Genomic DNA, 26,794 nt, shown 5'->3' on the forward strand with positions numbered 1-26,794 from the left:
ACAGGGGGCTCGCCCCGGGGCTCCCCCGGCCCTGAGCTCCCGGGGACGGGCTGTGCTGCCACCTCACCTCGGCAGGGCCAGGAAGGTGCTCCCAGAAGATGCTCTGTCCTCCTGAACACACCAACCCTCTCCATCACCCACGGCCTCGGGCTGGCAGCGATTCAGGTCCCTGAGGTCCCCGTCGAGTGGCACAGTGGCACCATGGAGGCATCCGTCCCCGTGGGAGGTGTCACGGTGGCTCTCCTCTGCTGCTGCCTCCTGAGCTCTGCGTGGGCTCTGGTAAGTCCGCGTGGCCCCGTGGGCTGCTCCGCTCCCTCTCCCGGCTTTAAAGGTCGCCGGCTGTGCCGCCCTCCCCCGTCGGGGCCGTGTGCGCTCCCGGCCGCGCGTCCCGCTCCGCGGAGCTGCCGGGCAGGAGCCGGGCGGGGCGGGCAGAGCATCTCCACTCCTGCTAAAAGCTTTTCCAGCAGCCATGGAGGCACTGTGGCGTGATGGCTTTTCCATTTCTTGGCTGCATCCAGGGCAGGGTTCAGCGCCTCGGGGCGGGCGGTTTACGGTCAGCGCGGGCGAGGTTGGGGGGATGAGGCCAGGGCAGAGCTGGGCACACCCAGAGTGACTCCCAAAGCCAGGCCCTCACCCTGCTGGGGCACCCCCAGGGCCCCCACTAGTGCCCTACATCCCTAACGAGTCTCCCACCCACCCACCCACCCACCCAGATGCTGGGTCGGGGAGGAACATGAAAGGGAGCCCTCTCTGGGTCTGGAGTTGGCCGTGTCCCCATGGACTGTGGACAGTCTGGGAAGAGCAAACCCCCTGCATTCTGACTGCTTTTCACTTCCAAAACTGTTTCCTCATCCCAGCTCCAAATTCCTTGCAGCAGCTCAGCCCAAAACATCCCAAAAGACGTTTGCACATGTGGTGTGACCAGGAGGCTGAAGGTGTCCCAGGCTGCACCGTCTGCCCCACCCAGCTCCAGGCACTGGGCACCCACTTGCTTGCTGAGCACTTTATCCAGAGGCTGCCAGAGCTGGCCTGGAGAGCTCAGCGTGGGAAAGAGGGACCCAGCACCACTGGTGGGGGGGTGACACGGAGGGCAGGAGCCTGACATGCTGATGAAACATGGACATGGACCATAAACAGGGTGGGAGGGGACTTGGGGTCACCCTCAGCCTTGGAAGAGGGAAAAATGAGAGCAGGAAGGCAGGAAGAGCTTTTTTCTTCCCTGTGTTGTTGAATCTACCCAAAGCCACCCCAACCTGACTCTGCTGGAGAGGGTTGGGAGAGCGTGGCCTGAGCCCAGGGGTCACTCTGGTTTGGTTTGGGCAGGTCGACCCTGATGATGTTCTCACAAAAGAAGAGCAGATCTATCTCCTGGTGGAGGCCAAGGAGAAGTGTCAGAGGGACATAAAGGCCCAGCTGGAGAAGATCAGAGGTATTGTCCCTCCCCTGTGTGTGGTCAGCCAGCCCCGGTGGAGCGGGTCACACCGTGGGAAATGCTGTCCCCACAACGGGATGGGGCCAGGGACATGTGGCTCCTGAGGGCTTGTGGAGCTCCTGGCTGCTCTGGGTGCAATTAGGTGCTAATCAAGGCATCACCCTGATGAGCCAGCGCTGGCTGCAGCGTTTTCCAGACAGCTCCAGGTACAACAGCAAAGGGAGCTGAGGAGGGGCCTTGGCCCCCCTGGAAGAGGGGGGATGGGATGGGATGGGATGGGATGGGATGGGATGGGATGGGATGGGATGGGATGGGATGGGATGGGATGGGATGGGATGGGATGGGATGGGATGTGTCTCCCTCCCTGGCTCCCACACACTCCCCCAGCTCTGCAGCCCAGGGGGGATGTGTGGCAGTGTTTTCCTCTCCCTGGCCCAGCACACGCCCTGGGGAAGGTGGAGGTTGTGCTGAGACCTCGAGGGGAGATGTGAGATGTGTCTTTGCCCTTTGGCCAGACACCAGCTGCCCTCCAGAGTGGGATGGGATCATCTGCTGGCCAAGGGGCTCCCCCAGCCAGGAGGTGTCAGTGCCCTGCCCCGACTACATCTACGACTTCAACCACAAAGGTGAGTGCTTGTACCTGGGCGGGGAGTGACCTCACCTCGGTGACAGCCCATGGAGCAGGGACATGTTGGGGCATCCCACGGGCCCTTCTGCTGTCACAGTGCCCTTTGCTGTCCCCAGGTCACGCCTACAGGTACTGCAGTGCCTACGGGACCTGGGCCATGGCCCTCAGCATCAACAAGACCTGGGCCAACTACACTGAGTGTGCTCTGCTCTTCTCCTCCGAGGGCCGGAGCCGCGAGAAGGTGACCTTGCCTGCCAAGGGTGCTGGGAAAGGGGTTGGGAAGGGGACCACGCCTGCACCAAAGGCCAGGGGGATTGCTGGGAGCAGGGGGCTCTTCCTGCTCCACTCCCCAAACCAGCCCCGCTCCCCCTGTGCTCTCAGCCCGGGGGTGTGGGGTCCTGGCTGTGGAGGGGTCGTGGAGCTCAGCCCTTCTCTCGCAGGAGGTGTTTGACCGCCTGCACCTGATGTACACGGTGGGCTACTCCATCTCCCTGGCCTCCCTCATCGTCGCCGTCTGCATCCTCTCTTACTTCAAGTAAGGACAGGCCAAAGCCCCAGCCCTGTGTGGGGAGAACCCTCCTCCTCCCACTGCCCACACCCCCAGCCCCTGAGGGGGGGCAGCCCCGAGGGAATGGGACCTGACCCCAGGCCCAGCACAGACATCAAAACACCCCCGGCATGACCAGCTCCATCTGCTCCGCCCTGCTCTTGGAAGGAGTGGACACCCCACTTGCCCCCTCCTGTGCCCATGGGAGGGCTGACACCCCGGTGCCCATCTCTGGGACCCCCCATTGCCTGAGCCCAGGTGTGAGGAGTTTGTTGGGGGGCCGGGCTGGTGTCACATCCCTTCTCCGCAGGCGCCTGCACTGCACACGGAATTACATCCACGTCCACCTCTTCACCTCCTTCATCTGCCGGGCCATCAGCATCTTCATCAAGGACATGGTGCTCTACTCAGGCCCCCTGGCCAGCGAGACTGACAGGGTGAGGGAGGACGACTTCAAGGCTGGAATGGGACCCTCGCAGGGACAACAGAGCCACCTGGCAAGTGGTGCAGGATGGGGGGAAAGGGGATTTAGGAGCCCTGGTACAAGGGATGTGCTTGGGACCCTCCCAGACCAGGGCTGTGCTGCTCAGGGGGAGGAGATGAAGGGCCACCTCTGGGTCTGCCCAGCTCCTCCTCATCCTGGTGCCACAGTGAGGGTCAGAGCCACTGAGGACATTGGTCTGCAGTTTGTGTCCTGGGACAGGGAGATATTGGAATATCCCAGGGTAGATGCAGGTCCCTGCAAGAGGAACGTGGGGCACAGCTGAGTTTTGTTGGTCAGAGAGCAAAAGCCACCAGGTTTTGCTTTTGGGGACCAGCCTGACACGGGCACCTCTCTGACCGTGTTCACAGGTCGGCTGCAAGGTGGTGGTGACTCTCTTCCTCTATTTTCTGGCCACCAACCACTACTGGATCCTGGTGGAAGGTCTCTACCTGCACAGCCTGATCTTCATGGCCTTCCTCTCCAACAAGAGCTACCTGTGGGTGCTCATCATCATCGGCTGGGGTGAGCACAGAGCCCGAGCCCAGCCGTGCTCCCTGAGAGCAGCTGGGAGCTGTGGCAGCGGCCGTGAGCGCCCGGAGAGGGGCAGTGGGAGGCAGGAACTGGTTTGATCTGCAAATGTGATGCTTCATCCCTGCTCCTCGCTCTGGTTCTGCCCCTCCAGGTCTCCCTGCCGTGTTTGTGTCCGTCTGGGCCAGCGTCAGGGCCTCGCTGGCAGACACAGAGTACGTGACACCCACCTTCCCCAGCGATCCCTGGGGAGGGAAAGGGGGGTTGCTGGTGCCAGCAAAGGATCTGTGGGCACCAGAGCTTTTGGAAATGAAAATTTTCCAGAAGAGAACAGGAGGAGGCAACACGTGTTCAAGGCTTGTTCCTGACACTGTCAGTAATGCAGAGTGATGGTGTTTTGCTCTGCGTTTGGGGGGATGGTGGATGCAGGTTTGCACCATAAACTGATCAGTGCAAAAGACAAATGTTAAAGGGCATGTTCTGGAGTGAGGCATTTTAAAAGGACAAAGGCCACCAAGTGTTCAGCAGGAATTTGGAATGAGGTGGGTGTTGGCTGGGGGAAAAGGGAGCCATCAGCCAGCAATTCTCCTGACCAGGGATGTCATGTTTCTCCAAGGTGTTTCTTTACTGGTCTTCTCAGGTGCTGGGACCTCAGTGCAGGGAACATGAAGTGGATTTATCAGGTCCCCATCTTGGCTGCCATCGTGGTAAGAATCACAGAATCATAGAAATATGATTCTATGACCTCTGAGTCCAACCTTTGAGTGATCTCCACCTTGTCACCCAGCCCAGAGCACTGAATGCCACGTCCAGTCATTCCCTAGACACCTCCAGGGCTGGGGAATCCACCACCTCCCTGGGCAGCCCCTTCCAGTGCTTGAATCCTGTGGTTGAATCTCCCAATCCCTTTTGGGGGAAGGGTATCAACCCAGAGCTCCTTTGCTTGTGGTCACTGGGGTTGTGTTCTCAGCACCCAGAGGGATCCAGGGGCACTGGTCCCTCCCTGCCCTGGCCACGGCATCACCCCCCTGTCCCTGCCTGCTCCTCACCCAGAACTGCCTGTCTGTGTCATGGGGGGCACACCCAAGGTCACTGTGGGCAGCACCCAACAGGGTGTCTGTTGGCAGGTGAACTTCTTCCTCTTCCTCAACATCGTCCGGGTTCTGGCCTCCAAGCTCTGGGAGACCACCACGGGCAAGCTGGACCCCCGGCAGCAGTACAGGCAAGTGCGGGCAGCAGCAAAGCCTCCCCGGTCCAGCCTGGCTCCTGTCCTGCCTGTTCAGCCTGAACAGCTCCCAGAGGGTTGTGGATGAGGAGCAGAGGTGTGGGAAGGGCTGGAGGAGGGAGGGAGGGTGGCAGGACGATGGCAGCCGGTGCCCCTGGCAGCTCAGCTGGATTCAGAGGGCTCAGGAGCTCAGGCTCTGCCTGCTCCCCTCTCCGAGCTGGACACGGACTGTCCAGCGGGTCCCAGCTCCAGGTTTGCTCCTCTCAGGAAGCTGCTCAAGTCCACGCTGGTGCTGATGCCGCTTTTTGGAGTCCACTACGTGGTGTTCATGGCCATGCCCTACACCGAGGTCTCGGGGGTCCTGTGGCAGATCCAGATGCATTACGAGATGCTCTTTAACTCCTCTCAGGTGTGTTGCCTGCCCCAAGCACCGAGTGAGGCTCCTCCAGGGAGGCTCAGGGAGAACATCCCGGCCCAGGCCTCAAACTCCACCTCTCTGGGTCTCTTGGCAGGGCTTCTTTGTGGCTTTTATCTACTGCTTTTGCAACGGGGAGGTGAGTGAGGGCGTGAGCAGTGAGCTCCCCGTTCCAGCCCCTTCAGGGCTGGGGACATTAACCACAGCCCCGGGATGGGATAACCACCAGAAAACCTGGATCCATCCCCTCTCAGTGGGATTTGGAGGGAAGGGAGGGGAAGGAAAAGAGGAAGGAGAAGAGGAAGGGAAAGGAGGAGGAAGAGAGAAGAGGGATGGAAAGGGAAGATGGGAGGGGGAAGGGAAGAAAGAGGGAGGGGAAAGTAAGGGAAGGGAGGGGAGGGAAGGGAAAGGAGAAAGGGAAGGGAGGGGAGGGAAGGGAAAGGGGAAAGGGAAGGGAGAAGGGAAAGGCAGTTCCGCTGTGTCTGGGCACAGCAGCCCTCTCACACCTCTCCCCCAGGTGCAGGCAGAGATCAAGAAAGCCCATCTTCGGAGGCTCCTAGCGCTGGATTTGGGGCAGAAGGGTCGCGCCGGGAGCTGCTGCTGTGCCGGGCCGGCCCCCCCCGGCCCCCGGGGCTGCGGCACCGCCCGGGCGGGGCCAGGGGGGACCCGGCGGGGGCTGCTGCTCCCGGCCCACCCCAGCCTGCCGGGGTACATCCCCGGCTCCTGCGCCTCCCATCACCTCCCGCACTGCCCCGCCCAGGAGATGAGCCAGAAAACCCGGGGGGAGAACACGGTGGATCTGACGGACCTGACTCAGTGCCACCCCAACCTCACCAAAGAGCTGGAGACGATGCTGTGAAGGGAACGAACGATGTGTTTCCCGAGCGTGTTTCCCAGCCGTGCCTGGAAAGATGCTGATCCTCACGCTGCGGGCTCCTTTCTGCATGGAGAGCCAGGGCAGGGAGAGCAGCTGGAACAACCCAGCTCCCTTTCCCTCACAGCCAGTGTGCAAAGGGACCATGAGCTCTCACTCCTCCCTACCTGGCCCTAAAACGAGCCATAAAAACCTCCTTTTCTTCCACGTGCAAGTGACTGATGTGATGTCTGTGCATGCAAAATCTTGAAACAACCCTCCATGCTCACTCCTACCTCTCCAGCATGTGTAAAGCCAATTCCATGAGCTCACAGTCCTGCCTCTAGAGCACCAGCTCCGGCCTTGTCCAGCCTGGGAGAGCACAGAATGCCCCCAGAGCCCTTCTGCAGCCCACCCTGCCCTCACTCACATCCAGCTCATGGATGGTGTGAACAGGGAGCAGGAGTCACTGGGATACGGTGGGCTGAGGGAGGCAGGACAAGTTCCATGGCCTGGAAGGGTGCAGGAAATGCCTGGATCCCCCACACTCCATCCATGAACTCACAGCCCCTGCATGCAAGAGTTGTGGCCCTGTCATCTCCCTGCAGGCTAAAAACGAATAAAGAGAGTCTGTCTGGCTTGTTTCCATCCTTGTGTTCCACTGTGGACACAGCAACAGATGAATTAAACACCGTGTTTATGGGTTTATACCATGGGTGGGAAGAGACCTTAAAGCCCATTTCATTCCAACCCAAATCACAGAATCCCAGAATTGTTTGGGTTGGATGGGACCCTAAAGATTCTTCAGTCCCACCCCCTGCCATGGGCAGGGACACCTTCCACCAGCCCAGGTTGCTCCAAGCCCCGTCCAACCTGGCCTTGGACACTTCCAGGGATCCAGGGACAGCCACAGCTTCTCTGGGCAACCTGTGCCAGGGCCTCCCCACCCTCACAGGGAAGGATTCCTTCCCAATATCCCATCTAAATCTACTCTCTGTCAGTTTAAAGGCTCCAGAAGACAGTGCAGGGTGAGGGACACCAGCACCACCTCCCAACCAAGGAGCCAAGTGCTGTTCCCTGTGGGAAGGGCACAGCTGGGAGGTGGCAGCAGGGGGAAAACAGGCAGAGGGGGGACTGATGTGTAGGCATAGAAACAGGAGCAGAGTGCCAAGGATTGCATTTCCAAGCCAACCTGAGCTCCCTGGAAGGGATTTGCTCAGCTGAGCTGTGCTCTGGTCTCTTTGGAAGACACCAGCACTGCTGCCACTGCAAGATTTCCTCTCAGGGCAGCTGGAATGCTGCTCACACTGCTCCCTTGTTCTGTGGGCATGGAATCAACCCTCCTGTGGACCTGACACAGCCCTGAGAGCTGACATTGGTAGCTCTCTGTCACTGCTCAATATTTACTCACTCAACTCCCAGGAGGCTCCTGGTAGCTGAGAGAGGGGTGAGGAATTTCAATAATCCTACAAAGAGCAGAGGGAAGTGTTAAAAAGAAGGGGAGAAACCCAAGCATATGCCTCACAGGGGGCCAGCTCCTAGTGGCAGCGAGCTGGGATCTGGGAAGGGAGGGAGCAGATGGCAGCTTCAGACCATGGAGCTATTTTTGTATTTTGTTTTGAAACTCTGATCTTTAATTGTGCAGAGTGATAAACCTTCAGGGTGAGGAGGGGAACACAACAGCTTGCAAACCCCTGCCACAGCTGCCCTGGAACACACTTGTCTTAACACCAAATGTGCAGAGCTCAGACCAGGGCAACGAGGCTCCTGCCTGGACTGTGATGAGGGAATTCTGGAAGCTGTTTTAAAAAACTCCAACTGACAGAGCTGTTAGTGAGGGGGCCCAAATAATCCCTTGGTGTCCTGACTGAAGTCAGTTCCCATGTAAGTCACATCATGAGGCTGTTGCCGAGTTCTCTTTCCAGGTCTGCCAAGGACCCCATGAAAAGCTGGGATGAGTCACATGTCCTGGGCTCTATCCCTTCCTTTTATAAAGTGGAGAACAATCTATTCCCCGGGAGGCTTTGAAGCTAAAACAGGGCTTGTGAAACAATTTTTGGGGGAAAGATACTGACAAAACCCCACAGGAAGTCTTTTATCAACTACAACCCACAACTCCTGGTGGAAGAGACACACACAGTCAAATCCCCAGGCAGTCAGTTCTCCATCCACATGCCAGAGCAGCCAGAGGAGGAGGAGGAGAATAAAAAAGCACATGCTGGATATTTTTGTACCAGTAATAAAACATTTACTAGAGCAAGCAGAAAGTAAATGCACAGCTGATAAAGAAAAACATCACAATGTCACAAAACCCTGACAGCTTCTGATACTTCTTCCAGTGGAAATGAGCCAGCAGTGGGTGCTGACATGTTCCAACAGAAAAGTTCTTCCCTACCTTGTGGCAAAAACAAAACAAAACAAAACAAACAACCAAGTTAAAAAACGGATAATACACACGAGTTAAAAATGGGCAAGCAAGATTTTACAGATTTCCTATATGTGTTCAATATGGGGCCAGATTTGAGCTGTTCCATTTCATTCACTGCTTTTTGGGTTGTCCCTAAAGGCTTCTGAGCAGCAGATCCCTGAATTTCTGAGTGAAGCCTCTGCCTTTAGCAACGCTTCCTGGGGGGCTCCAGCCTCTGATTGTTGTGGTGGATCTACACTCTTTTCCCTTTTTTTGCTTTTAATTTGAAGAAAGCACTCAACCCTCTCAGAACAGAGGGTGGATAGGCACAGCAGAGAGACAGGTTTGCTATGCAGGCTTCCACCAGAATGAAGGATATTAGGAAAGAAGAGGTTCTTTGAAAGGAAAAAAATACCTGGGCAATGGGACTGGGACTGATGTACTGACCACAGACAAGCCAGGGAGTCCAACCTACACTACATGTGAATTTGTGGTTTGCTGGGCTGGAGAAGGATCCCTTGAACAGCTCCATAAAAAATAAAACAAAGGGAAAGAAAAATCAACTTGCTCCATCCCACCTTCAGCAATGCAAATTCATACATTCTCAGTTGATGGGGAGAGAGGTAAAGGGCAACCAGGAGGCCAAATTATTTGGGAATCAGAGAATATGTGAAGAGGAGATGGGGGAAGAACTCACCATACTGACCAAACTGCTGAGGGATTAATGTCTACCAGGCAGGTCCTGAGCATCTCTAGGTGGGCTGGACTGGTTTGCAAATGTGAACGCTGGTTAAGAAAAGACTAATTTATACTTCTATGGACAACAGTTTCTCCATGTTCCCAGGATGTGGAACAGCTTCCTTTTGTCAAGAAGATCTGTTTAAATCCAGCAGTCACTCGAGCACTGAGTGTTTCAAAGCAGAGCCCAGGGAGCTTTACCAAAGTGACTTCTCTGACTACGCGTGGTGTGTGCACGTCACGAGCGGGTCTGGCCGCAGATGGACCGGCCCGGACTGGCACGGGGGCCTTCGTGGTTTCCTCCTCCTCCCCCAGCTGCTCAACAACCAGTTCCCAAAAACCCCTAAGAAATCCTCTGGAAAAAGACAACACTACCTGCCGAGGTTCCAGGCCGCGAAACCCCGGCTTTTAACTGTCCCACCGGCTCTTCTTCCGTTTGGGGGGCTCCGGGACGGCGAAACCATCTGTCTTGTTTTCCCGGCTGTTGGCCTCCTTCCTGCTCTCGCCGTTCCTGCTCTCGTTGCTCCTGCCCTCGCTGCTGTTCCTGCTGTCCCCGTTGTTGTTGCGGCCCGGGAAGTCGGTGAAGTGCCGGCCCTCGCCGTGGCGATGGATGTCGCCGTGCCGGCCCTCGCCGTGCCGGGGAGCGTCGCTGTGGCGGCCGCCGCCCTCGCCGTGGCGCTGGACATCGTTGTAGCGGCCACCACCGCCCTCGGCACGGCCACCACCGCCCTCGGCACGGCCACCACCGCCCTCTCCGCGCCGCGGGACCTCGTTGTGGCGACTGTTCCGGTTGTCGTTGTACCGTTCTCTGGCAACGCCACCAACGCCGCCGCCGCCGCCCTCTCGGCTGTTGGTGCTGGCACTTGTGCTGTTGAAGCCCTGTGCTCCCCCCGGGAAGGTGGGCACGCTGCTCAAAGTCCCTGTGCTGGTGAAGCCCGGGACGCCCTTGGCTGCCGCGGCGGGGCCGTCGGGGTTGGCGGCGTTTTGCTGCGCCGAACTCGTCGGGACGGAGTTGAGGCTCCCGGCGCTGGTCCAGCCGCTGGCACCCGCGGCAGAGCTCCCAGTCTTTTGGTTGTTTAAACTGGCGGCGACAAAGTGGCTCTTGTACTGGGACTGCAGGAGAGGGGAGGGAGAGAAGAGAGCAGGTTTGGCTCTGCACTGCCCTGCAGGACGGGCAGCGATCGCGGGTTCATGAGCCTGTCTTGGATCGGGGGGATCCCCCAGGAAACAGTTCCTGGAAAAATCTTGGCATGATTACATTCCTGCTGTGCTTATGAACACAGAATTAGTAACGGGCATCTGCTACCAGAGCACAGAAACAAGGGAGCTCCTATATGGTGGGGTTAATTTTCACACTGAAGAGAAAGAGTTTCTCTGTTCCCCCTTTTTTTGGATTGCAATTACACTATTGTTGCTAAGCAACCTCAACAGGATCGAGCCAAGGAGCAGAATCCAGGAGGGAAAAAGAGCAAAGAGGCAGCAGAAAACAAAGCAAGTTTGGCAAATTTGTGCAAACACGTTCAGTCCAGCCTGCACATGAATTCCACCACTTCACACTGCAGTGCTCCGAGTGACACGGGCACAACTACCAAGCTCAACTTCCCTGAAATCAACAGGGCTGCTGCATTTTCAGGGGAGAAAATGAGTCCAAGTGATGGAACCAACCTGGAAAGCTGCTTTCATTGCTGTCAGCCTGTCCCCCATGGCCCCTGTGGATGGCTTGTAGGCCTCGTAGTTACTCATCACACTGTTGTTGTTTCCACGGTCCTGTGCAAAAACACAAAGGGCAACTGCAGAGGTTTATCCCACACAGACACTCTCAGTTCAGATACTCTCCAAATCTACCTTGACCCTGCACCCAGAAAATTCATCCACTAAGGATGACAGACTTGTGGGAGCCCTGAGCAGCAGAGCCATGACCTCGAGGACCATGAAGTAAAGAAGCATTAAGTCTTAGTGAGTGAGTGACAGGTAACAGTTTAACTGCAGTTTCCAGCTCCCATAGTGCAATTAAAAGTAAAATGGAATCAAATGGAGTTTTTCACACAGGTCACAGCCAGGACAAAGTGTGAACAAGGTTCCAGCTGTGGCTTTTGGAAAGATGCTGAACATGGAAGTGTCCAAGGCCAGGCTGGACAGGGCTTGGAGGAACCTGGGCTAGTGGAAGGTGTCCCTGCCCATGGCAGGGGGTGGGACTGGATGAGCTTTAAGGTCCCTTCCCACCCAAGCCATTCTGGAATTCTATGACATGTTTTCAACAGCTCTGCCCCTGTACACACTGGCAGTGAGCTCATTTCCTAGCACAGATGTGCCTCAGTAAGCATCCCCAGTGCTGCAAGATTTTTTTCTGCCAAGAATCAGCCTGGAAATGGCTTTTCAAGTCATTTATTAGCATTTATTTTGCAGTGACAGTCTATTTTGGGAAGAACCTGCAAACCTTCTGGATCACTCTGGCCCTAAGGAGGGCAGCTCTTGGCAAGAGGAGAACAGCACGGGAGAGTTTCATCTGAGATCTCTGATACCAACTCTGAAAGATGCTGAGCTATGAAACCCTTGAAAGCACAGGCTGTAATCCAGTACTGAGATTGTTTAAATTAAAGAGCAATCAATACCAAGTGTAAAAGTTCCAAGAACCTGTAAACAACCTCTTCAGCATCTCTACTTACAGAATTTTCTGAGCCCAGCCCGGGCCGTTCCCGGTACCCCAAGCCACCACCACCAATATTCAGCTTCTTGCCTTTCCCTCCTTTGAACCGGGATTTCCGGAACCACGGATTCTGTAACAAAAAGGACAAATGTTTCTCCTCAAGGGGAATAAGGAGCTTCATAAATGCATGTAATGAGGCTCAGAAAAGAAGGATTTGGAGCATTTGAAAATAAAAAAACGTAAATGCTGTTTTCTGTTCAACCACACAGCTGCTGCAGCCACTTCTGTCACGTGGGTCTGAAGATTTTTGCTACAAATGCTTTCTGTGAAAACTGATTTTATGCCCTCAACTTCCATCCACGTTTAAGTTGTGGGGGTTTGCATTCTAATAAACCCAGGAATCAATACAATTTCCAGTGCCATCACTTGGGAGCTCTGCACTTGCTCATGCTTTGGTTTCACTGGTTTAGCCCACTGCTCGCTGGAAGAGAAATGAGGGTCTGTCAGCAAAACTTCCTGCACCAAGCAGTGGCCAGGAAATGTCACCCCAACCAGACCTCCTGTTCCCAAGTGTTTAAATAATGGTTGGTTGCACCTCTTTTTGTGCCCTCCAGTCTCCAAATCTGAAGAAGCCAGTTGGCCAAACCATTCTGCTTTGACACTCTCCTGTCAAAGGCAGCCTGAGGAGCTCTGCCCCATAAATTCTGTCCCTTCTGCTGTTTCTGTACCTCAGGAAAAGTATTTATGCTGGCAGCTGCTGTCCAAGATGCTTAGCAATGAAGTCATGGGCATGCTAATCCATCTCTGAATTTGGGAACTACCAAAAAGCCTTTGCTCTCTTGCAGTTACACAGGCAGCAAAAGACAAAAAATGAAAGAGCTGATGAGTTCAGTGGCACAAGCACAACTGCTGCAGCTACCTGTCATCCCTATATATAGCAAATCTGCCAGAGAGCACTGCCAAGCACATGGAGTGATCAAGCAACAAAAGGGAATGTCCTTGTAATTGTTTTCTAGTTTAGCTTTCAACTCAGCTGCACCTCCCAGGTGCCTGCCATAAAAGTGCATCGAAAATCTGATTGTAATGAGACACTGGCATCAGCCAGATTACAGCTCCTAATTTCCTGGGCAGTGCCTGGCCCCAAAATAGATCACATACTGTGTTCCAAAATACCCATGGATTCTTCCAAAGGCCATTAAAAACACCAGGAAGCCTACTTTAAAACAGGACACTGCCAACACACGATGGAGCCAGAAACGAGTCCCCCGGCCCTGGTTTTGTGCTGGTCGTGGAATGAACCTTCCTCTACTCATCCATACCTGCATTGCCAGATCCAACAGCTCTTTGGAGACATGTTGATTGGCACCTTCCAGGTTTCTGACGAGGTCCCCAGCGAAGTTGCTGTCCTTGGGAGTCAGCAGAGTGTAGGCAACCCCCTTCTCGCCGGCGCGGCCGGTGCGGCCGATCCTGTGGGTGTGGGTGTCTATGTCCCGAGCCACGTCGTAGTTGATGACAGTCTTGATGGAAGGGATGTCCAACCCCCGAGCTGGAATGAAGGGCAACATAAGGGGAAGTGTGTGGTTATCCCCAGTTAACTCACAGCAATCCCACTCATACCAGCCTGTCACCTCATTCTGCTCCAGCACACCAAAGGAGTTTCCACAGGAACACATCTCGGTTAATGCACCTTTCCTGGGCTTCAAGGTCAGGCTGGATGGGGCTTGGAGCAACCTGGGCTAGTGGAAGGTGTCCCTGCCCATGGCAGGGGGTAGAATGAAATGACCTTTAAGGCTCCTTCCAACCCAAACCATTCTATGATTCTAAAACTCTTCAGTGCAGCAACACCTTCTCTAACTTTCATATAAGTTACACCAATCCCCAAATTTACAGGACTGGAAATGGAAGGGATCTCTTTAAATGGCTGTATTTCCAAGGAAGACAGAGGGCTTTATCAAAGGACACCAAAATTCACTCTTTGTTCAGCAAACATCTGTGTACAAAAGCTGTTCTAGTGCAGGTTTCAAGTGTGTTCACCTCTTCATTTAAACATGTATAATGTCAGCTGATGAATGAATAGCAACAACTTCCTTAAGACACAGCTTATTTTCCTTCTGTATATTAAACAATACATCAGCCTAATGCAAGCATCATTAGCAGACTAAAAATAACCCCCCTTGCTAATGCTGTCCTTCACAGGCTTGTGGTGTGTCCTGTGCAGGGCCAGAGCTGGACTCGATGATCCTCGTGGGTCCCTCCCAACTCAGGAGAGTTCTGTGGTTCTGAAAAGCACCTGGAACACAGTGCTCTGAAAATGCAGAAGCCAACCTGGCTGCCTTCCACTGAAACAAGTTTGCCTTTCTGCTGATCCCCACAGTGTGCACGGGCTGGCTCCCAGAACCTCACGCACCTGCCACGTCGGTCGCCACCAGGATGGGGATCCCCTTCTTCTTGAATTCTGAAATGACTTTATTCCTCTCACTCTGGTCCATGTCCCCATGCAGCAGCCCCAGGTTATGATCCTCCTGCTTGAGGTTATTGGCCAGTTCTTCTGCGTTGGCCTTCTTGGTGACAAACAGGAGGACGCTCCCGGAGGACGTGAACTCCACGAGGCGCCGGGTCAGCCAGTTCCACTTGCTGGGGCCAGAGGGGAAGATCTCCACAATCTGAGTGACATCTTCGTTTGCCTGAGGGGAGAAATGTCCCTGGAGTCAGGAAGAGGGGAGGTACAAGCTCTCTGTGCACCCTGAATCAAAAGGAATAAACTGCAGTCCAGCTCCCGGCACCACCGGGGAGTTTCTCTGAAAGATTTAATTTTTACACAGTTCAATATTATTTAATTCAAGGATAATGCTCTCATAATACAGTAATAATTCAGATCAAAGAATAAAAACCCTGTGATTGAGCTGGGAAAGCTGTTTCTTTTCATAAGCAAAATTTAGTAGGAAAAATTCCCAGAACGAAGGGGCTTCAGGTAGCCATTATTTCTTTGTTATAAAGTAACATCATATTCCTGATGGAAAAAATAAACACAGAGAATTGCTGAAAAGAGAAATGTTCTGAAGGCATCCTGTGAAATTTCTCAACAGTTTTCATATATAATAAGCAAAGTTTCCCTACAGCAAGTTTCCCTCTGCCCACTTCATCAGCTTCCCACCAAATCCTCAGCCTGCTGATAGTTCAGCTGCTACTGTCAAGCAAGTCCAGCATCAACATTCCCACATAACCCAGCTGAAAGACATTGCAACTTAAGCTTCAAATCCTTCATTGCAACATAAATAAAAAAATAAAAATCATTGCAAATTAAATAAGAGAAAATAAATAAAGCTCTAATGGGTTTATTTATATTTTTGTGACAAAATAAAAGGATATACCCATGATTCAGCCTAATTCAAAAAAGTTAAAAAATAAATCACTTCATTAATGGTGTTTCCCTCCTTGATAAAACCTTCCACCACTACATTTGTTGGAAGAAAGGTCAATAAAATAAAAAAAAAAACAACCACAAAACTTTACTATTTTTTGTTAAGCACGAAGTATTTACTCTTAAATATAAATGATGACTGTTGCAGTTTAACTTCAGTTTCAGAGACCAGAAATGGAAAAGTTCATTGCTCTGATTGTCCCACAGGCACCATGGCATTACCTCTCCAATGTCTCCCTGCACAACCCGGATTGGGTCGATCAGAATATCCCGGGCCAGCTTCTCGATCTTCTTACGGAACGTGGCACTGAACAGGAGAGCTGGAAGAGAAGCAGGGTTTGAAATGGAAACTTGCTTTCAGAACTGTGAAAACACAGCACAGATGTTGTGAATGAGGGTCTGGGTTATTCCTGAGGAATCTGGAGGCTGAGTTCTGTTTTCCAGGTTCTAATGGGAATTATCAATCGCTCTCAGAATGCCTCAAAGCGTGGGAACACGTTTCCTGGCATCTGGAATGCTGATAATATGTGGCACTGCTGGGAACTTTCTCTCATGGTAGCTCAGAACACTGAATTTTGAGGCATTATGGACACGAATTCAGCTCATCAGCTTTCCTCTGAGTGCAGCCAGTGGAGGGATTAGAGTGAGGAGCAGCCAAATCCCCACGAGCCACAACTGCTCCCTCCCCACAGCCCACGCTCAGAGTCACACCAGTGCACTCTGGCACAAGTCTCCTTGTGTGGTTGTGTCCAGAACTGGGAATTCATGCTCTGCTCCAGACTCCTAACTGGTGCCCCACCACAGAGCCTCCTGTGACTCTCAGGAGGTTACTCTGAGACCTTTACTCACTCTGTCTGTCGGGACGGACGTGGCTTGCGATTGATCTGACCTGATATTCTGGAAAGGAGAAGAAATAATGCTCTAATCACCACTGTTGCTCATTATTTAGGAGAATAACTCAAAATGCAACTTCACTGCTTTATTTAACAGACAACCACGGGATGAATGAGTGCCTCTCACTCAGTATTTCATTTCACAGTCCCACTAAGCTGGGACTGGACACCCCTGCTTTCCAAAACAGTGACCTCTGTTCAATACCTACCAAACCCCATATCAAACATTCTGTCAGCTTCATCAAACACAAGGTAAGTGACTCTTTGAAGGTTTGTAGCTTTCTTTTTCACATGATCAATCAAACGACCCTATTAAGAAAAAAAAACCCCAAGTTTTTAAAGTGTATTTTAAATAATGTTGATATATACAACCTTTGAGCACTTCACTGCTTTTTATCCTCACTTACCAGAGACTTTGAACAGAAAATATCTCAAGGCTTCAGTCTAGAAATGTCAATATTCAAATCATAGAAAGATTCCTAAAACTCTCATCAACTATGCCTGACAATCTGAACTTATAGCTGTTTTTTCAAGGTTAACAGTTTAACACTTTTCCCTTCCTTATAATTAAATTTTAAATGGGAACTGCCAACTTAATCCCCCAATTTTTGGCAAGGGAGTTTCTCATACTTTCTTTTCTTGCCTGGTACCAAATAAATAGCCACAATAAAACTTTCTCCAACCATTTGTTGCTCTGTTTTGTCCAAGTTCACAACAGTTTCTGCAATAAGCAAAACCAGTTGTCAGTGGTGCTTGTTCAGCACCAACACCCATCCTGATTCAATGTTTCAACCCTGCAGTGTTACTGCCACTGGCTCCACACGGATTCAGGAAGATGACACTCAAGATCATGACATTTTGGGAATTCTCTTTGTGAATTTAAGGCTCAGCAATCAGAAGCTGGTGTTGTGCCCAGCTGACACAAACAGACCTCACTTGCTGCTCTGTAACCTCCTCAGTTTCTCTTGGGAGAAGATTAAACTCGACAGATTTGCTCCCAACACCTGACAGCCCGTGAAGAACTCGGGTCTCAGTGACCAGACAACTGATTTTGAATCACACTGGAATTAAAGGTCTGTCTCAGCTTCAGGTAAGCAACAAAAAGCTGCCCTGTGTGCACACAGGTACTTACAGGGGTGCAGACCACGATCTCTGCCCCCTCCTGAAGGGCTTTGGCTTGTTCCCACATGCTCCCTCCTCCGTACACAGCCACGGAGCGCAGGTTGTAGGCCTTCCCAAAGCGCTTGCACTCCGAGTGGATCTGGGAATTGGGAACAGACACATCACAGGCCACGTCAGACAGCTCTGAGAAAACACATCTGCCTTGGAAATACAGCCCAGCTCCTGAAATACACCTTTCAGCTAATAACTTCATGAAATTATTCTGAAATCCTCAGGGCTGAATACTTGAACACGTGGATAAGTTTTAGTAATTTCAGAAACCTATTTGGGCATCCAACTGTAATTCAGCCTGCAGGCTCTGTCTTTTTACACATACAGTTTGTAGCAATGGATCCACAGCATTCTTACACTTGAAAATAACATGGGAACACTGTGCAAAAATTTAAAATTTCAGATTTGTCCTGATCCTTCAAGAAAAAGGTGCAGGGAAGAGCTGTGAGCTGGAGCCACGCTACTCATGCTCAGAGCAGTTTTTTTTTAAACACTTTGCTGAGGTTCTCTGATAATTTTTGCCCAGAGTTTTGTCTTCTTCTCCAAGAACTCTGGAAGGCACACACAGGAATGCCACACACCTACCTGCTGGCAAAGCTCTCTGGTGGGGCAGACAATCACTGCAATGGGACCATCCCCTGGCTCCAGCTCCTTCTGATCCATGATGTGAATCAGCATTGGCCAGATGAAGGCTGCTGTTTTCCCACTTCCAGTCTTAGCTATCCCAATCATGTCTCTGCCACTCAGTGCAACTGGAACACCCTAAAAAGAAGGAGGTTCTAAGCCCATATTATGCCTACCTCAGCATATCCTTGTGCTAGACTTTACATGAAAACTCAGGTAACAAGAGGAAAGCACATTACAGAGGACTCACAGCAACAATATGTCAATGCTTACAGAGTTTTATTGCCAAGTTCAGATCTGAATTAGTCTGTTTATAGGGCTGGAAGTCATTACCATGTTGGATTGATGGTATCCTGTATGAAATCAATGTCTGGGCACAGTACAGCAGCCCAAGGATAAAGTTACATGTACACAAATGAACCCTGTGCAGTTCTAAGAACACTAAAAGTCCTCTGAGCCTGTTCTTTCTGTAGCCACTCTGAGTGCTGAAGGCCTGAAGGCCTCAGTTCATCCCCACTGCTGCTACAAGGACCTCTCAACCACAGGGTTTTACAAATACTAAGGACTAAGGTCCTAAAATGCATCACTTGGACACAGCATCACATCCTTCTTTGTACCTCAAGAAAAGCATCAGCAGTGGTGTGGTTAAAATCACATTATTGATAACCTTAATCACTTATGGTAACCAATCCACAGATGCAGTAATTCTCTTTTGTTTGCATGGTTCTTAAAGGAATAAATTTGTCAGTGGATGGCTCTTTATTCAGCTACTGCTATTTTTAATACAATTTCTAAAAAAAAACCCCAAAACACAAACCCTCCCCAAAGCTTTCATACATTTCTATAAGGAAGAGATGTCACTTGAATGCTCTTCAGTCTTCATCAAAAGACAAATGAAGAAAAGGATACAGATATATTTACAGTGGTCACTTACCAAGAACAAAAGTGGGTAAACCTCTATTTAAAAAATATCAAACCTATTTTCCTGGAAAAACACAAATTCTCTGTGACAACTCTCAACAGACAACCAGAACTGTAGCTATCACATCCTCATATGGACAAGAGGCCTTGGCATGGGTTTGATTAGTTTTCTTTAGATGTTAGAGCAGCAGCAACACTCACCTGACATTGTATTGGAGTGGGTTGGGTATACTCTGATTTCCTAATTTGATGCATAAGTTGCTCATCAAACCCAAAATGAGCAAAGCTACTGCCAGGCCTTGGAGGAGCAGCACCAGAGACCTTGGAAACACAAACAGAGCTTTGTTTGTGGAACAGTAAGAGAAAAACAAAGAGTAATCTGTACAAAAAATAAAAACAGGGTATCACTGCCTCTGAAAATGGATTTTTACTTTATGAACAAATGCAAATTCCAGAGGAGTTGTGTAACTAGGACTTGCAGGTGTGAAAATTTAGATTAAGTGTCAATCAAGATGAGCTACTAAACGTCACAATTACCTCCCTGTATAATTGGTGTTCTTATAATTCCCTTCATAGAAAGTCACCCCAGTAACATGGCACAAATGGCAAAAGAACTAATTTTTGCATCTAACTTTTCCAGTTTTAATTCCCAGCTCTGAAGTTCTTCATTCTAAGTGCAACCATGCAATCCTGGCAATCCTCACTGCCCACTTCCACAAACCCAGAGGAGACTTTCACGAAATCAAAAGTCACTGCAGGTGTCTGAGAGGCTTGGATTGAAAAACTGGAGTTCCTTGTGAAAATCTCCATTAAAACAAAGATTATCCAAAAGGAATGGGAGGGAAAAGATGGTGGGAGGACAGTTTTGTGTCCAGCTTACCCGGAGGTTCAGCTTGTGCCGTAACTCCACCACCTGCTGCGGGGTCAGGCTGGTGATCTCCTCGTGCTCATCATAGAAATTCTTCTCAAAGGGTGGATATTCAATCTGCAAGGTAGTTTATTGCTAAGTCAGTCCAGACTCAGGATTCCTTTCTTTCTGAGGTTCTTAACTGTCTGCAAGTACATTCCTTTAATATGAAGCTATTTCAAGGACCTTTAATGTGACTTACCTACGACAGCACTGAAACATTATGGGACCTCCTCGGCTCCTGCTTTCTGGAAAGCCTCAAACAGAACAAAAAGGAACAAAATCCCTTCCTACCTCTGAGTGGTCAATAGGTGGAAGAGGATCAATGATTTTTTTGGAGGGTGCAATCGGGTTCCCATCACTATCATACTCCAGGTTATCCTCTTCCTCCTCCTGGACCACACCAGCAGTGGGGTTTTCAGCCATGTAGCGAAAATACGCTTCCTGCAGCAAAACAGATCAGCACCATCACACACAATAGGATGCAAAATTAGCACTGTTTGTTCAAGTGATGTGTAAATGCTAAATGGCTGCTTGCTTTCATACCCACCACTGAGGAAAAAAAACCAGCCACATTCACTAGAACTGATTCTTCCAATAAACACCAAGAGATCTGTCCAGAAGGACAGTAAGCACAAATGAAAACAACTCTTAAGTGTCAGCTGGACCACAAAGTGCTTCTTAAAGCAAGCTACTCTTACATGTCTGCTTAACAACTCCTTCCACCAAGTCTTGTTATGTTTAGCAATAGAAGGGAATCTGTTCTTATTTCCACACGAACAAAGCACAAATGCTGCAGGTTTCTAACCAGAGGACACGATGTTACTAAGTATATGATGCTTGTTTTTTTAAACACACTATGCCAAACAGTTTCTTCTCTTCCCCTGACTAGACTCTAAGAAATGAAAATGTATCTAATTTTCATTGAGACAGTCAACAACAAATGTGAAAGAAACTATTTCAGAAGAGTCTTTCAAGACAAACCCAAGTTAAGTCCCTGTCACCACTGTCACATGCCACCCTCACAGCTCACAAAGATGTCTGTGTCCCTCAGAATCCCACTGGCACACCAAGACTTTCTCAGGGAGAAAACACCAGTCTCACTTGACTTGAAGCAAACGTTTAAGATCACACTTTCAAAGCAAGGTTCAACTAAAAATATATGCATTTACTCCTCTGGCTTTTCCCCTTTCCTGGCCGATTATCCCTTGGTCTCTCAGCTATTCACTCAATAGATTGGAACAACAGCTGTCTCCAAGTGTAAGTCACCTCTGCTCAAACTTTGGCACAGCCACACTTGGAAGCAAAGGCCTTGAGGCCAGACAACCCCACCAAACTCTGCATTAATGCCAGTAACACAAGAGTTATGAATTACAACTTAGTGGTAAGGTATGTTTTGAAATGAAGTCTTTCCTCTTTACTAATTCTGTTACAGTGATGCTTATAATCCCCAATGAGAACTGGAGCTCCTCTGAAAATGAAGAGCAAAAAGCCTGATTCTTGCCCTTAACAGACACTAAATTCCACTGCAAGTCACCTCCACACTCTAACAGCCTCTCCCTGTGTCCCATGGTGACTGTGCTCATTTCAAATTTGATGAGACCCTCAGATACTGAAAAACCTGTACAGGAAGTTGAAGTTCAAACTGACTGAAAAAAATCTTCTTAAATGAATGCAATTGTCTCCTAATATTCTTCTTGAAACACCTAGAAGGGTAGAGGCAGCAGGGTGACCCCTAGAGCTTCCTGCTGAATTGTCCGGGTACTGTGCATGTTACTGGAGTTTTGTTTGTACCTTGCAGTTATGTGTTTGGAGAGGGAAGGTAAAAGAAAACAAAACAACAAAAAAAAAGAAGATAGAAAGACTGCATAGGAACTCACTTGGTCATCTTCCTCTTCAATGTCATCTCGAATACCCCTGGAAAAACAAGCGGAGAAAAAAAACTTCCCTGCAAGTGTTCCACAGACTCAGCTCCACAGTTTCATTTGATTAGTGCTGAGCTCCAGATTTCGTGGAAGACACAACACTAACAACTCGGTAACATTTATAATCCCAACCCATGGAGTTTTCACATCTGGTGCCAACCATAACAGCGACCCTGCAAAGACTTCTCTTTACTTCTAGCAATGAGACTGAAAGGTTAGGACTCCGTCTTCCCAGTAGAAGCCACATCAAAGATCATCCTGGTCTAAAGCTCTTGATGCTACAGAAGTCTCATAACTGAAGAGGAATATGAGCCAGGAAGAGCAAATCCAGTTCAGAACTTCCCCAGGTGGTGATTTGGATCCGGTGTTCTGTTTCAGGACCACGTATAATCTGATCAACCCCATGCAATGCAAGTTCTAACCAATGTATCTGACATTTCTATCAAGAATCAACAGCATAACTATTTCCCTTGCTCAAAACAGCTGCAAAAACTTAAACAGTTTTTGAACTCCAAATTTAGTATCCCAATTATCACGTGCTACCTGATATACCAGCTTTAATGTCTTAAAACCTAGTTGAAGTTTGGAAGAATCTCCAGGACTCAGGTACAGCAGCACTGAGTTATTTTGCTCACATAATTGCAATTTTAAACTAAACCATCCTGATCTTTCCAAGGGTGTGGGAAGAAGAAAAACTATCCAGGCTGCTCTGGAAGGTGGCAGGAGTACAATGTGCTGCCCCAATTTCTGTGGCCTAGAAAGGCTCCTCGCGTGGGATAACTCCCAGTGTTGTTGCAGTTTACCACAGGATGCTGCCATGGATTCTTCCCTCCTATTATCCCATTTTTACAGCACAGAAGCTTTACCCACAGGGAATATCATGCACTGTTTAATGCTGTTCACTAGGTATATATCATTCTGTCTACAGAACAACCATCATCAACAAAATGCATTGGAATTGTCTCAGCACCACACAAGACAAGCAGGGATGGGAATGACAAAAGAGAACTTACTTAACGTTCTTTTTTTCTTTGTCTTTGTCTTCGAGTCTCTTCATGTCTCGAGCAGCTTGATCCTAACAGGTCATAAAATTATCATATGTTAAAAAGACCAAGATGATAAAACGTGGAAGGGGAAAATGTTCCTGCATAACTAGACCATTATGTCACAGAGATGACACTTTTTGGGCTAAACTTCCTCGTGTTCCATATCTGATTATCCTAAATAAATTCTCCTACTAATCCCTTTGAAGTTATACACTCTTAAGTTTGTGGCAGTGTTGTTGAAAAAATAAATCACCCATATTCCTCCTGAAAACACTGTGCTCATAACAGAACTGTAGCTAAGAAACAGACCATGATAAACACAAATAATTAACATTCTGGCAGTGAAAAACGCAGAAAACCTCAGTCTGATATCCAGAGACAGGCACAGCTGTGTTGTATTGTTTTGATGTGCTCAAAGCACTTAAATTATTGTAAATCAGACCCACCCTCTCCCTACCTAATCCACCTTTGAGTCCTAACACATAAAAACCAAAGTTAAATGACATTTTGACTGCAGCTGCCAAAGCCCTGAGTGGCATTTGCTGCTCCTGACTGTGGCCACATCAATGAATAAACATTTCCCTGAGCTGGGTCTTGCCTCCACTTCAGCCATGAATGCTTCCAGAGGATCATCATCGCTGTCAGAGTCTGCTGACTTGGAATGAAACTGCTGCCGAGTGGGGGAATTCTCTGCAGGAATGTAGGGCAGCTCCACATTGCTGGAATCTTCCTCCTCATCCTCAAAGTACCTGAAAAGAAGCGACCAACAGCCCAGTCAGCACATAGTTTACAGCACTGTGCTGTCTTTCATGGCTTCTGAATGAGTCAGGGTTCCCACACGGGTAATAAAAGTCAGGATGGACAGTTGAGATTTATTAATTTACCTACAATTATTCATGTCATAAGGTCAAAGTGGTTGCAGGGCAAACAGATATCATAAAATTGATCTTCATGAGTGACTCTCCTGGGCTGGTGGACATGGGATGCTTTTCTGACCCATCCCCCCTTCCCTGTGACAGATTTCATGAAATGGTTTGGGTTGGAAGAGACCTGAAAGCCCATCTCATCCCACCCCCTGCCATGGGCAGGGACACCTCCCACCAGCCCAGGTTGCTCCAAGCCCCATCCAACCTGGCCTCAGACACTTCCAGGGATCCAGGGGCAGCCACAGCTTCTCTGGGCAACCCGTGCCAGGGCCTCCCCACCCTCCCAGGGGAGAATTCCTTCCCAGTATCCCATCCAAACCTCAGTTTGAAGCCATTCCCCCATGTCCTGTCACCCCAGGCCCTTGTCAATAGTCTCTCTCCATGTTTCTTGCAGGCTCCTTTCAGGCACTGGGAGGCCACAATCAGGTCACCCCAAAGCTTCTCTTCTCCAGGCTGAACAATCTCAATTCTCTCAGCCTTAATTTATCCATTTATGCAGCCAACAGAAGGGTTAGTAAAGAACTGTGGAGCTGAACATTCGTTTCCCTGTGCAAAAGACACCCAAATTTCTCCTGCTTGGCTCCAACTCTGAACATACCATGGAGTGAATAAGCTTGAGCTGACTGGGGCTCAGCTGGGATCTAGAGAGGGGAAGGCTGGAGGAGGAGAGCTCTCCGTGGGCTGCTGGAGTATCTCACAGTCCTTTAAATACATTAATGTATATTTATATATATATATGTATGTATATAAATGTCACGGATACTTCTCTTGCCCTCGTAAACTTTAAAACACTAAAATGTGCAGCTTGATAAGCACAAGGAATGACTGTACTCACGCATTCTCTTCATCAAAATTCGCTCTCTTTGACCCAATTTTGTAGAAGGAAGGCAGCTGAGGAGGCCCTGATTTTGCAAAGGCTGCCGAGGAACCGGCTGTTCCGAAAGCGCTGTGGGACTGCTGGGACAGCTTGGGCTCCTCTTTCTTCCCGGGTGTTATGGCAAATCCACCAAACCCAAAGCCTCTCTTAGTACCAGGTCCACCTTTATTCCAATTCATGGTGTCCTCAGTGTACCTGTCAAAATGAGAAAAGACAAATTAATGCCCTTTCTGCTTTAGGAAGTTAGAGATAATTGTCATGATTTTTCTTGTTTGTGGATCACACCAGCTATGGAAATGTGAGTGACAAGTTTGATCTGCTTTCCACAAAGACTTGGTTCTGTACTTTTCTTGTCAGTGGGAACACATCCACAGTTCCAGAGACAAAAAACCCCAAGTGCTTATCTTCCAAAAAAGGTCATGTCCCTCAAGGCTTACTTAAGCATATTTAAGATGTTACCTATCCTATCTGTTTGAAGTCCAAGACAAACAACCTCAGGGCCAGAACTCTGAACACCAGGAGGAACAAGAGATGAAAAGTCAGCTTGGTGCATATTTTGCATGTCCACAGTCCCATCCTTGAGTGTAAATAGCACTCCTGTAACCTCTAGAAAAGTGGGCCCAGAGCAGCAAACAGCTCCATCGTGAGACCAGACACACCTCTGCCAAAAAGTCAACTCCTTCCTCTTAAGAAAGCATCTTTAGCCACACACATATGTGTATATTTAATATATACTCTATATAATATATAAGGTCTCCAACCTACATTTTTCAAACCATATTTTAAATACTACACCTACCACGTCCACCCAGACCTTGATTTTCTAAGATGAAGACTGAACTGATATATTAAGATTTAGAGTTTCCATTCTGAATAATTTAATTATCTGCATGGTCAAGTAAATCATACCTGTATGGCACTAAACAGCAAGACACCCACTGCTTTCCAGTGCATTATAATCAGCTGTCCAAAGGCTACAAGTCTCATTAAACAAATCCTCACACTGAGAATCCTTGATGAGACCAGAACTTGTGGGCAAGAGAAACAACTTCACAGTAATCCAAAAGTAAATAGTGCTGCTGCTCCCTGGACTGAACATTTACCAGCTTGGGACTTGCTCAATAAACCTCGAGTCTAGACCAGAGCTCAGGAGCAGATTTGAGGGACAATTCTGCTACTCAGCTCTGCGTGGCAGGGACTGACCCTGGAGCCCTAACACACCCTGTGGCCTTCACACCTGCGGGTCTGCGGCAGCTGAGAGCTCAAAATGTGCCACAGAGGGGTGAGAGGTGGAGCTGCACTTCTGCTGCTGACAGGGGAGCCTTTTATGTTAAAACCGTTGAGTTAAAACCTGACTGCAAGGATCCTTCCTCACTATACTTATCCACCTGTACTTATCCACCTTCTTTTTCCCCTCCCACTACGGCAGAAAATAAGGAGAACCACTTTTTTATTTCCCGTACAGCCACGAAAGCACAAGACGTGCTCAGCCTGCCCGCGGCGCCAGCGGCGAGCGAGTACAGGGATCACGGGCAGCCTCCCGAGGCTTCGCTTCCCCGCGACCGCGGTCCCGCGGGAGGGAACTCCCGAGGCACGGACCCCTACCCGGACCCCTCCCCAGGGCCGCGCCGCGCCCGAAGGGCGGCGGGAGCCCACTCCCCTGAGCACGGCAGGGCCGGCAGTCGCGGGCGGGCGCTGTCCCGGCCGCCCGGGGCCCTGCGCGGGGCCCTTCCCGCCCGCGGGGCCGCGGCGCGGGGCGGGCCCTTTGTGCGGGGCAGGCCCGAGCCGCCCGCGCCCGCCGCCAGGCCGCAACCACGGCGGCTCCGGCGCGCGGGGGGGCCCGACGGGGCGGCTCTGCGGCCCCGCTGCCCTCGGTGCCCCCTCGGTGCCCCCTCGGTGCCCCCTCACTCACCGCCGGCCCCGCAGCCGCCGCCGCCACTGCCCCGGTTACCGGGGCGGGGGGTGGAGACGCGCCGCACTGACGTGCCCACGCACGGCACGCGAGCGACGCGCGCGGCGCATGCGCGCTGCCCGCGGGTGAAGCCGCGCCGAAGTGTGGGCGGCGGGACCGGGCAAAGGCGGGAGCGGGAAAAACCGGGAGAAAAGGGGGGGGGAGGAACGGCGCCGGCGGCCCCCTGACCGCGCCGCTCTCCCGGTGTCTCCCGGGTCGTTCTGCC

The 26,794-nt window shown here is 50.5% G+C and overlaps 3 protein-coding genes across 5 annotated transcripts; 2 read left to right on the forward strand and 1 right to left on the reverse strand.

The window, feature by feature from the left end:
- Positions 1-201: 201 nt before the first annotated feature.
- Positions 202-6,118, forward strand: LOC127461164 (parathyroid hormone/parathyroid hormone-related peptide receptor-like). Its single transcript, XM_051768644.1, has 13 exons — positions 202-279; positions 1,324-1,429; positions 1,948-2,058; positions 2,177-2,301; positions 2,501-2,595; positions 2,918-3,104; positions 3,460-3,613; positions 3,774-3,834; positions 4,260-4,326; positions 4,747-4,841; positions 5,112-5,253; positions 5,357-5,398; positions 5,777-6,118. Exons 1-13 carry the CDS (start codon positions 202-204, stop codon positions 6,116-6,118), a joined length of 1,605 nt encoding a protein of 534 aa, XP_051624604.1.
- Positions 6,119-9,041: 2,923 nt separating this feature from the next.
- On the reverse strand, positions 9,042-26,729 carry DDX42 (DEAD-box helicase 42). Of its 3 annotated transcripts, XM_051768690.1 has the most exons (18): positions 26,530-26,729; positions 24,576-24,812; positions 23,413-23,563; positions 22,782-22,843; positions 21,724-21,760; positions 20,138-20,287; positions 19,817-19,921; positions 19,138-19,257; positions 17,977-18,153; positions 17,351-17,479; positions 16,428-16,527; positions 16,175-16,222; positions 15,548-15,645; positions 14,312-14,588; positions 13,224-13,450; positions 11,924-12,034; positions 10,923-11,024; positions 9,042-10,370 (listed from the first exon to the last, which is right to left on the reverse strand). In XM_051768690.1, the coding sequence occupies exons 2-18, from the start codon at positions 24,794-24,796 to the stop codon at positions 9,666-9,668; spliced, it is 2,820 nt and encodes a 939-aa protein (XP_051624650.1). In that variant the 5' UTR covers positions 24,797-24,812; positions 26,530-26,729; the 3' UTR covers positions 9,042-9,665. The 3 variants fall into 3 exon arrangements, with proteins under 3 accessions (XP_051624650.1, XP_051624652.1, XP_051624651.1); XM_051768692.1 differs by lacking the exons at positions 21,724-21,760; positions 24,576-24,812; positions 26,530-26,729 and having other exon boundaries at positions 23,413-23,484; XM_051768691.1 differs by lacking the exons at positions 23,413-23,563; positions 24,576-24,812; positions 26,530-26,729 and having other exon boundaries at positions 21,724-22,137; positions 22,782-22,845.
- On the forward strand, positions 25,149-26,756 carry LOC127461165 (translation initiation factor IF-2-like). Its single transcript, XM_051768645.1, has 2 exons — positions 25,149-25,155; positions 26,083-26,756. Exons 1-2 carry the CDS (start codon positions 25,149-25,151, stop codon positions 26,754-26,756), a joined length of 681 nt encoding a protein of 226 aa, XP_051624605.1.
- Positions 26,757-26,794: the final 38 nt, after the last annotated feature.

This window comes from Manacus candei, unplaced genomic scaffold (genome assembly GCF_025592945.1).
Source record: "Manacus candei isolate 608988 ecotype Guabito, Panama unplaced genomic scaffold, ASM2559294v1 h1tg000096l, whole genome shotgun sequence".
Lineage (NCBI taxonomy): Eukaryota > Metazoa > Chordata > Aves > Passeriformes > Pipridae > Manacus > Manacus candei.

What these genes read in the sequence shown, in the direction of transcription:
- LOC127461164 (XM_051768644.1), top strand. Translation starts at nt 202, where the DNA reads ATGGAGGCATCCGTCCCCGTGGGAGGTGTCACGGTGGCTCTCCTCTGC. An exon ending in TGCATCCTCTCTTACTTCAA is followed by an intron (nt 2,596 to 2,917) that starts GTAAGGACAGGC and finishes CCTTCTCCGCAG; the next exon opens with GCGCCTGCACTGCACACGGA. An exon ending in GCCTCGCTGGCAGACACAGA is followed by an intron (nt 3,835 to 4,259) that starts GTACGTGACACC and finishes TGGTCTTCTCAG; the next exon opens with GTGCTGGGACCTCAGTGCAG.
- DDX42 (XM_051768690.1), bottom strand. Translation starts at nt 24,796, where the DNA reads ATGAATTGGAATAAAGGTGGACCTGGTACTAAGAGAGGCTTTGGGTTT. An exon ending in AATGTTTGATATGGGGTTTG is followed by an intron (nt 16,223 to 16,427) that starts GTAGGTATTGAA and finishes TCTCCTTTCCAG; the next exon opens with AATATCAGGTCAGATCAATC. An exon ending in CAATGAAAGCAGCTTTCCAG is followed by an intron (nt 10,371 to 10,922) that starts GTTGGTTCCATC and finishes CCTCTCCTGCAG; the next exon opens with TCCCAGTACAAGAGCCACTT.